General features: G+C 37.5%; 1 protein-coding gene across 1 annotated transcript; it reads left to right on the top strand.

The window, feature by feature from the left end:
- Positions 1–6,974: 6,974 nt before the first annotated feature.
- Positions 6,975–10,343, top strand: LOC122147142. Its single transcript, XM_042768292.1, has 6 exons — positions 6,975–7,191; positions 7,872–7,985; positions 9,267–9,326; positions 9,453–9,611; positions 9,743–9,908; positions 10,339–10,343. Exons 1-6 carry the CDS (start codon positions 7,081–7,083, stop codon positions 10,341–10,343), a joined length of 615 nt encoding a protein of 204 aa, XP_042624226.1. The 5' UTR covers positions 6,975–7,080.
- Positions 10,344–10,845: the final 502 nt, after the last annotated feature.

Genomic DNA, 10,845 nt, shown 5'->3' with positions numbered 1-10,845 from the left:
ATTCATATCATGTAATTTTTGTATTTGTATATGTATATAAAAAATTTCTTGTATTTTTGTCAACTGATCAAATATTTTAATGCAGTTTTTAATAAAATTATTATTGAAAACCAGCAAATTCACTGTTTTGGATTGAGATGTAGACTATCTGGAGGAGAATATCTTTTATCTTTCAACTTAATCTATTTATATACTTATATTTTACATTCCAGGCACATAAGCAAATTTATATGCTGTTATTAAAAAAAATTACAATAAAATAATCAAAACAGTAATGAGTGCTAGTGCCATAATAAGTCCCTTAAATAAGCCATGCTATTGAGAATAAAACAGAGCACTGGTCAGACAAGACATCTGAGAACAAGACAGTCCTCTTGTGGCTTGATGGTGAACTGCTCTTACTGCTCTGATCAGACTCTTAGGGCTGGATATACTTTATGCATGTGCATTCTAGGCACATGGTTATGCTTCTGGGTCCGCAGTGGACAAGTATTATTCATGTAGTAGCATTAGATATTTGCTTTTGCTGAAACATCAAGTTCACAACTGCTGAGAAACAATCTGCCTGATAGTCCACATAATTTAATGAAGCATTTTATACAAAGCAGCAAAATGCAATCAAATCAATGGTGATTTTAGATTAATCTGCCCAAACATTCAAAAGAGAAACATTATTGATTCCACATAATTTGGCTGACAGATACACAAGCACTATTTCAAAGATGAAAAAAAAAAGTGGAAAAGGTTTACTCAGGGTATCAGAGGATTTTTAAAATTGGCCTGTTTAAAGGGCTAATAAAAACATAAAATGTGTTGTGATGGTGAAAATAAATAAATCTGAAGCTCATTAGAAGAGGACAATTAGTATAATGCATTAATTGTCCACATATAGCAGTTTAAAGCTGGGTAATAGAATATTTTACATCTGACCACAATATGAACGATCAGGCAGTTTGGACTTGATATATACACTCTTTAAAGCTGTTTAGGAGGCCTATTACCACAACTAACATAAATGCAGGGTGGCAAGTTAGAAATATAATTTATTGATTTAATTAAACCTTTTACAAACATTGCTGATTTCTTTTAATTACATAATAATGGTGATCATCACATTGTAACTTAATTAAATTGTATCAATAACTTTGAAAACTGGACAGTGGATTTCTAGTTCCCAGCATGCTTTGCGTAGGACTGGATAAGGATAGTAAATGAGTTGAATCAGGACAATGATTGTGCTAATGGCAGTGCCATGCAATATATTAGTTATGAGGTGGATAGTGTTAGCAAATTTATAGTTGTTATAGTATGTGAAAAATATGGAGATTTCTGAATTACAACATCTTATAAATGATACTAAAGAATGTTTTATAAAATGTTAAAACTCACTGTATTATGGCTCTTCAGTACACTTACACTAAATCTACCTCTTAAAGAAACCTGTCCCTGAACCTATCCATCACAGAGAATATATTCTTGATTTCAAACCGGAGGACCATGTCACATGAATTGACAAATGAAGAGTGACGTGATATTATTTACATGTCTACGATAGTGCACTGCAGATTTATGGTCAAACGAAATCTGAACCGCAAACTATCTTTACTGCGGTATGAAACATGCACTGTCAGTTTAATTAAACATTACCAGAGTGTTATGTGAGGGTTACAAATCTATTAATTAAAAAATATTGGTGGCCTGGATGAGTGTGCATTATATGCTCCACACCCATAATAGTCAGCAATAAATGCAGTTATAAATATAAAAAATTGTTACATATGGTATTTAAAGACTGATCAATTTAAAAGAAAAAAAAATGTTCTGGTCAACCCTTGAAAATTAATGAAAATTAACCTTATATATATATATATATATATATATATATATATATATATATAGTAAAAGTGTAGTAACCGTGGTTTGTTGGCGTATGTCAGACTCTGTTCCATGTTTTGTATGTTTTGCTCCTCATGTGCTCTGTGACCCAGCTTCTGTCTCCCTGCATTGGTTTCCTTCCAGGTGTTCCCCGTTTGTTTGGATTGATCCCAGGTGTGTTTCGTCTGCCCATTATTCTATTCAGTGTTTAAATAGTGTTGTCTGTTTTAAATTGGTGTCCAGTATTGTTCGTCGATCCCCAGTGTGGTTTCCATGTTCCTTGTGGTTACAGATAAAGATCGTGTTTATGGTAATTCTCCTGTGTGCCCCTCGTTCCTCGTTGACACGTGAAAGCGTATTGATTACTATTGGCAAAACCATGATTTTACCACAGTAACCATGGCTTTTGAATCAAAATTATTAATTTTCTTAAAGTCCTATTAAGCTACAGTAATATATTTTACATTTGAGAATGACATCTCTTCTTTCCTTTGAGATCTATTAAATATTTCTAAAACAATGCTATGGGATTTTTATTTTTTGTAGGAGACTCTTAAATGTTTATTTTTTTCTTTCATCTGCTAAACGCCCATTCAGTCTATTGTCTGTAATGTCTTGTTTGCATGTTTCATTAATGTTCTGTCCCTGTTAAGAATTTACAAAACTACATAACAAACTTTTTATTATGAAATTAATTTTAAAGCAAAATTTTGGATATCTCATTTCATAATTTTTCACTTTAAGAAAATAATTTTAAAGCACATTTACCAAAATTCATCATGAAAAATCTATTTTAGGCTAACTTATTAAACACTTAATTCTCTGTTGCATTTTGTCTTTTTACATGAATGCGCAGGCATCTTTTAAAAAAAAATTCAAAATAACTTCAACAACTGAATAAAGTTAAATATACACAATAAATGAATACACATGGGCTAATAATAGGCTACACATGATCTCCCGAATGCAGCGCTAGCACAATACAAAGCACAAATCAAATAATCGCATCAAATAATGATCTGCTTTACACTCATGCACTCATGTGTAAATACATTTTTCAATGTCTGTATTACCATATAAAATATTTGTGTCTAATACTATTTTATTTATATTTTATTATGGATGTTTTCTTCCAACCACAACAACTTGACATGAAGTGAATAATTTATCATTGCAATTGCAAAGTGTTTTCAAGTAATTTGGTCTGGCCTTCAGATCAGGCATGTGCAGAGGGGGGTGCGGTGGGTGCTTGAGCACCTGCCCCTTTAACCCCTTGATGCCCAAAGTGCCCTTTTGTCAAGGCCTTTTTTTATTTATTTTTTTGTAATGAAAAGCCATTTTGTGAAGGCCTGCCCAATCTAACTATTAGTAAAATGAATGAATAATAATATAGCTGTAAATAAAATTATCCACATGATGATGATCTATAATATTATACTATAATATTTTATAATATTTTCCTAATTACAGTTTTTTGATTGGTTTATAAAGGCTACTACAAACACCTTTTCCCCATTTCTATTACAGAATAAGGCAGGAAATATACAGGTGCATCTCAATAAATTAGAATGTCGTGGAAAACTCGGGTATTAAATAAATTCAATGCACACAGACTGAAGTACTTTAAGTCTTTGGTTCTTTTAATTGTGATTATTTTGGCTCTCATTTAACAAAAACCCACCAATTCACTATCTCAACAAATAAGAATATGGTGACATGCCAATCAGCTAATCAACTCAAAACACCTGCAAAGGTTTTCTGAGCCTTCAGAATGGTCTCTCTCAGTTTGGTTCACTAGGTTACACAATCATGGGGAAGACTGCTGATCTGACAGTTGTCCAGAAGACAATCATTGACAACCTTCACAAGGAGGGTAAGCCACAAACATTCACTGCCAAAGAAGCTGGCTGTTCACAGAGTGCTGTATCCAAGCATGTTAACAGAAAGTTGAGTGGAAGGAAAAAGTGTGGAAGGAAAAGATGCACAACCAACCAAGAGAACCACAGCCTTATGAGGATTGTCAAGCAAAATCAATTCAAGAATTTGAGTGAATTTCTTAAGGAATGGACTGAGGCTGGGTCAAGGCATCAAGAGCCACCACACACAGACGTGTCAAGGAATGTGGCTAAAGTTGTCGTATTCTTCTTGTTAAGCCACTCCTGAGGCGTCTTACCTGGGCTAAGGAGAAGAAGAACTGGACTGTTGCCCAGTGGTCCAAAGTCCTCTTTTCAGATGAGAGAAACCAAGGTCTTTTTTTTTTTAATTATTTCATTTGGAAACCAAGGTCCTAGAGTCTGGAGGAAGGGTGGAGAAGCTCATAGCCCAACTTGCTTGAAGTCCAGTGTTAAGTTTCCACAGTCTGTGATGATTTGGGGTGCAATGTCATCTGCTGGTGTTGGTCCATTGTGTTTTTTTTGCAAACCAAAGTCACTGCACCCGTTTACCAAGAAATTTGGAGCACTTCATCCTTCCTTCTGCTGACCAGCTTTTTGAAGATGCTGATTTCATTTTGCAGCAGGATTTGGCACCTGCCCACACTGCCAAAAGCACCAAAAGTTGGTTAAATGACTATGGTGTTGGTGTGCTTGACTGGCCAGCAAACTCACCAGATCTGAACCCCAGAGAGAATCTATGGGGTATTGTCAAGAGGAAAATGAGAAACAAGAGACCAAACAACGCAGATGAGCTGAAGGCCACTGTCAAAGAAACCTGGGCTTCCTACAACCTCAGCAGTGCCACAAACTGATCACCTCCATGCCACGCCGAATTCAGACAGTAATTAAAGCAAAACAAGCCCCTACCAAGTATTGAGTACATGTACAGTAAATTAACATACTTTCCAGAAGGCCAACAATTCACTAAAAATGTTTTTTTTTTTTTTTTTTTTTTTTTTTTGTAATTGGTTTTATGAAGTATTCTAATTTGTTGAGTGAATTGGTGGGTTTTTGTAAAATATGAGTCAAAATCATCACAATTAAAAGAACCAAAGTCTTAAACTACTTCAGTCTGTGTGCATTGAATTTATTTACACAGTTTCACAATTTGAGTTGAATTACCAAAATAAATGAACTTTTCCATGACATTCTTTGAGATGCACCTGTATATATAAACTTGCCCCTTTTAGACTCGCACTCTATTTATTTACTAACTGCTTGTTTTCTTTAAAAAAAAAAAAAAAAAAAAACTAATGCTAGCTTCTCTAACCTTTTTATATTTTATTTGTTTTACTTTCTTATTATACAATTAACAAAAGTTAAAAAAGGCCTTTAACACTAGCTTGCTCTATTCTTTTTCTATTCTATCTGTTTTCTTTTTATTTATTATATGATTTTAAAATAACATTACTATGTGTACTGTGTTAAGCTAACTGAGACTTGTTATAGCACTTTCATATCATTGCTCTCTTGTTGATTTTGATTGCTTCCTTTGCCCTCATTTGTAAGTTGCTTTGGATAAAAGTGTCTGCTAAATGTCTAAATGTAAATGTAATGTAAATGTAAAACATTTAATATTGAACTTTGTGCATTACATTTATATTCTGGGTTCATCTTCTTGCCTGTACAAAGTCTGCATCATCAATAAAGTGTATACTGAATTTGGCCTTTGAATATCACTGTCTTACTACATTACTACTTAATGCAAACCTCATAAAATAACTAGCGGTCAGTGGAGGAAAGCCCCTCCATGTGGGCATCCCCGTAAGGGTATGACGTCACGTGAAAACTATCAATAGTAGAGAAATATGTGGTTTTGGACACAGCCATTGACTTTAGAGCTGAAATGCAACAGGTTTTGGCCTATGAAAAATATGTCAGTAACACTTTATAATAACTTTCATTATTAAATCATTAACAACCATTACATAATACTTAACAGATCATTAGTTCATTTATATTCAAATGTGAGATAATTTGCTTGTCAAAGTTTACTAATAAACTTATTAAACATTACCTAATGATTAACAGATTAATATTTCATGGAAATTAAAATGCTTACAAATGTCATTAAACTTTCAATTTATATGATTACACACTTCTTGAAAATCCACAAATGATTTTAAAAGATGTTGTACAACCATTAAAAGCTTTTGTTAATGCACAAGACTTTTGCTTCTATAATGTTTGTTAATGGTTTATTAATGAAAATTTTAATTATTGTAAACCATGTGTCAAAATCATTTGAAGATTGTTAAAGAATACATAATCATATGAATTGAAAGTTTAATGATAGTATAATGATAATGAATTTTAATAAAGCATTTCAATTTTACATAAAATGATGATGTTTCATTAGTAAACATTAACAAGCACATTATCTCATATTTCTAGCTATGTGAATATATAATAACTAACTACCTGTTACGCATTATATAATGTTTGTTAGTTATTGAAATGAAAGTAATGAAATTGTAATTGTAATGAAAGTTATAATGAAGTGTTACCAATATATCATCCCTGCAGCACTCTATGGTGTGTTTTATTTCATTTGTTTGTTTATGCGTTTGCAGTGGGAGGAGAATAGGATCAATGGATCCTCTCTGGTCCTGGACACCCAAAGCGCTGCACGTTTAGTTAATTTAACACTCCTGCTGCTGCAGTGTGCTTATATGATGCATACATCAGAACGTCTGTCAGCTGATAGATTCAAATAGTGACTCATGTTTCAAAATCAATCAAATAACATTAAAGAATCTGGAATCTTTTCACAGATCTTACATTTGTGCTTTTAAGGCTTGACAGGTGTAATTACCATCCCTCATTCTTGGGGAAAAAAACGAAATGTATGGGTTTGTATTCGGAGACAATATTATGTTTATAAGATATTGCACTAAACATGGGAAGTATCACACTAAGAGAGGCCTTGGGAGGCATTCAACTGTGGTGCTAGTGATGATAACTGGACTTAGTAAAGCAGAGTGAGATACATCTGGATCCGGTTAGTTTGTCATATGAACCAGCTGTTATCTTTTGGGGGCTCTCAAGAGCTGCTTTCCCATTCCATTCCTTTCTTTCTCCTACCAATCCTCATGTTTCTTTCTTGCCAAAACATTCTGAATCTTTTTATGAAGTTGCCCACTGTTTCTGTTTTCTGAGAATGTGCTTCACAGTTCGGCTCTGCTCTTTCTTTCTCTTAATGAAGTTGCCCATTATTTCTGTTTTCTGAGCATTTGGCACAGAGTTGACCTCTTTTCCCAAACATCCTGTAATGACCGCCCCATATTCTTCTCTCCCACTGTTTTCTTCTCGTGTTTCTCTTTTCTGGGCTGTTGCACAACTGTTGTTTTCATCTTGGTGGTTCTGTCACAGACACAGACAGGTATTTGACAAGCTTTCATACTGATCTGTTTGATTACTTGCTTTTTGATCACAAAATGCCCATGAATTACACAATTGTCACAGTTACAGTTTGCTGAAATGTAGAATGGCTTGGAATTGACTGGAAGACAGAAAAAGAAAAGGCGTTGAGATTGGATACAGTATGCAGTCTTGACAACACAAAATTTCAAACACAACACTGATTACAGACAGATACAGTGTTCTAGTTCTAGTTACCCCACATAAACTCCATCAAATAATTCTCAGAGAAAGTTTACATAACAAATTCACGCATAGGCATATGTATCCCCCCACACATCGCTTTAACACATTACATAGTCACTTTCTGCATAGGCATATGCATCCCCCCACACATCGCTTTAACACACTTATACAGGGAAAATAAAGGTTTCTTATTTGTAGAAAATAAAAAGTAAGAAAAACAAGCATTTGTTTGTGTATTTGCACTCTTGACTCAAAACCTTATAGAGATCAGAGAGGCCTTGTGACAACTTCCGCATGTAATAAAATAGCCAGTTTTCACTAGGTTTCTCTGCCTAACAGTATTAGTCCTTTGGAGTTTCCCTCCTGTTATTAAGATTACATAGGCATTTTTACTGATATTGCATATTGATTATTATTGATTTTATGTTTGCCCATATTTCATATGTCTGGTGTAAGGTTGTGCTGGTGATGATGGGTTTAGGTCTATTCATGTTTGGAATTCCTATGAATACACAATCATATGCACCCACCTCAGCAGAGCAGTTCAGCCCACTCTGGCTTGGGATCTTGGTATGTTGATTTGTGTCAAAATCTCTTTTGGCTATATTTGCATGTTTTGCCTTGAAAGGTCTTTAAGATCTTTAATGACTTCAAAGAGAACTTCTAAGCCACAATCCATAAATAAACACCACTAAACAAATAACTATAACTATAATAGCCTTGATTCAAAAGCTAACACTGAATACCACCAAACAAAACAACTATCCCACTAAGTAAATCACCTCACAAACTAACACTGAATACCAGTAAACTGAACTGCTTTCCTAGTAAGTTAATGATCTCACTCAGCACAGCACATTCTATAGATTGGTGGTTTTCATTCCTGGTCCCTGGGACCTATGGCTATGCACATTCTGTTTCTTTTATCTGACACATTCAAACCTTGTTCAGACTCTCAGTCCAATTAAAGCACTAAGCCCCATGAAGCTGTGGTTTACAGTGAATTTAGAACAGCTAAGGGATGTTGTTCGGCACACTGTCACTGGAAACCACTTCTTCACAGGGCCAATTACCACAATAAAAACAAATAACCAAACAAAAAATATATTTAACTCAAAACAAATTAAACCATAAAAAACATAAACCAACAAATAGTCCCTGACAGTGACAGTAAAAGACAATACGTAGAATGATCCTGTAACATGCCTCATCTGATGGTTACTGCAATTATTATTATTAAGGGTATAGAAAATATACTGTACAGTTGAAAAACCATTACATCTATGGAAAGGAGTGTGTGTGTGTGTGTGTGTGTGTGTGTGTGTGTGGTCCTGGTATTCCCTATGTTATGGGGACCAAATGTCTCCATAAGGGACCTTTTGATCACCCTATTAACAAAACAATAACTAATAATAAGTCACACTTTATTTTAAGGTCCAATCCTTGCTATTAACAAACCATTAACTATGACTTAATAGTTAATAAGGTAGTTGTTAAGTGTAGGTATTGGGTAGGATCAAGTATGTAGACTATGGTCATGCAGAACATGTGCTTTATAAATACTAAATAAACAGCCAATATGTTAATAATAGGCATGCTAATAAGCAACTAGTTTATAGTGAGAACTGTTCCCTATACTAAAGTGTTACTGAATTATCTTTCTAAAAATGCCTGTATTTTTGTGTGAAGGGAAGGTTTAGGGATAAGGTTAAGGTAAGGGGATAGAAAATACAGTTTGTACAATTTTAAAACCATTACATCTGTGAAATGTCCCCATAAAGTGTGTGTATATGTGTGTTATAATAAGTATTTAGCAGTAGTTGAATACTAAATGTCTTGCCTCTTTTGCAGTTCTTTATCTGTGGCCTTCTTTATATACTGTCTGAACGCAACCTCTCTAAAAAGATAAGTGTCTGTTTAGCCACTCACTGTTTGTGAGATACTCATGCATAATTCTGAGAATTATTTTGCTTTTATATCCGTGTCTCCAGATCAAACTTCTCAAACTACAAAATATTCTGGTTTGATTGCTGACAGATCACAGCCAGCCTCGCTCTGAGTATCATCTCAATCACTGGAGTGCTGTCTGCTTTGGTGGAATTCTCCAGAGCAATTGTTGGAATCTATCACATATATAGGGATCAAATGAATGAGAATCAGACCGAGGAGGAGGAACTTTATGCCAGACAACATTATGTGAGGGTTTTTATTATAATTATTAAATGAAAAACATGCTTATGAGGGATATAAATTAAGATATGAGGGTGATAGAAGAATAGAAGCATTTTCAACCAATGAGAGATTATACATAAGCAGATGTCCATCAGAGACATGGAGCTGGTGTTCTGCTGTCACAGCTTGAAGGGAGGCCTTCTGCTTGTAACCCTGATGTTCTTCACCAGGGCCATGCTGCGATCCAGAAGGACTCAGGTAATCTCACGTCACACAGCCTTGCTCCAGTGAAACCACCAAAGGCTCTTGGTTGCCGAGGCGGTGCCCGAGGCGGTCCTCGATGCCGAGGCGGTGCCCGAGGCGGTCCCCCCCGATGCCGAGGCGGTGCCCGAGGCGGTGCCCGATGCCGAGGCGGTCCCCGATGCCGAGGCGGTGTGAGGCGGTCCCCGATGCAACGCCCGATGCCGAGGCGGTGCCCGATGCCGAGGCAGTGCCCGATGCGGTGCCAGAGACGGTGCCAGAGACGGTTCCCGATGTAATGACCGAGGCTGAGGCGGTGCCCGAGGCCGAGGCGGTGCCCGATGCAATGGCCGATGCCGAGGCGGTGCCCGATGCCGAGGCGGTGCCCGATGCCGTACCAGAGACGGTTCCCGATGTAATGCCCGAGGCCGAGGCGGTGCCCGATGCCGAGGCGGTGCCCGATGCGGTGCCAGAGACGGTGCCAGAGACGGTTCCCGAAGTAATGCCCGAGAATGAGGCGGTGCCCGATGCCGAGGCGGTGCCCGTTGCAATGGCCGAGGCGGTCCCCGATGCGGAGGCCGTTCCCGATGCGGTGCCCGAGGCAGGGTCCGAGGCCATTCCCGAGGCGGTGTTCGATGCGGTGCCCGAGATGGTTCCCGAGGCCGAAAGCGGTTCCCGATGCCGTTGTGGGACCCGAGGCCATTCCCGATGCGGTGCCCGAGGCGCTGTCCGATGCAGTGCCCGAGATGGTTCCCGAGGTCGAGGCACTTCACGTCTCCACAGGACGTCCAGAGCACCTTCACGTCTCCACAGGACGTCCAGAGCACCTTCACGTCTCCACAGGACGTCCAGAGCACCTTCACGTCTCCACAGGGACCCCGGAAGGGCAGGTTCCGCTCTGGTCGCTCAAGTGGCGAGTTCCTCCCTGGCTGTCTGCACAACTGAGATGGACTGATCCACCCTGGCCACCTGAACTGCCTGGTCCCTCGTGGTCCCCTGAACTTTCGGGTCCACCCTG

This window comes from Cyprinus carpio, chromosome A13 (assembly GCF_018340385.1).
Source record: "Cyprinus carpio isolate SPL01 chromosome A13, ASM1834038v1, whole genome shotgun sequence".
Taxonomy (NCBI): Eukaryota; Metazoa; Chordata; class Actinopteri; order Cypriniformes; family Cyprinidae; genus Cyprinus; species Cyprinus carpio.
This window is presented reverse-complemented; position numbering and strand designations above follow the sequence as displayed.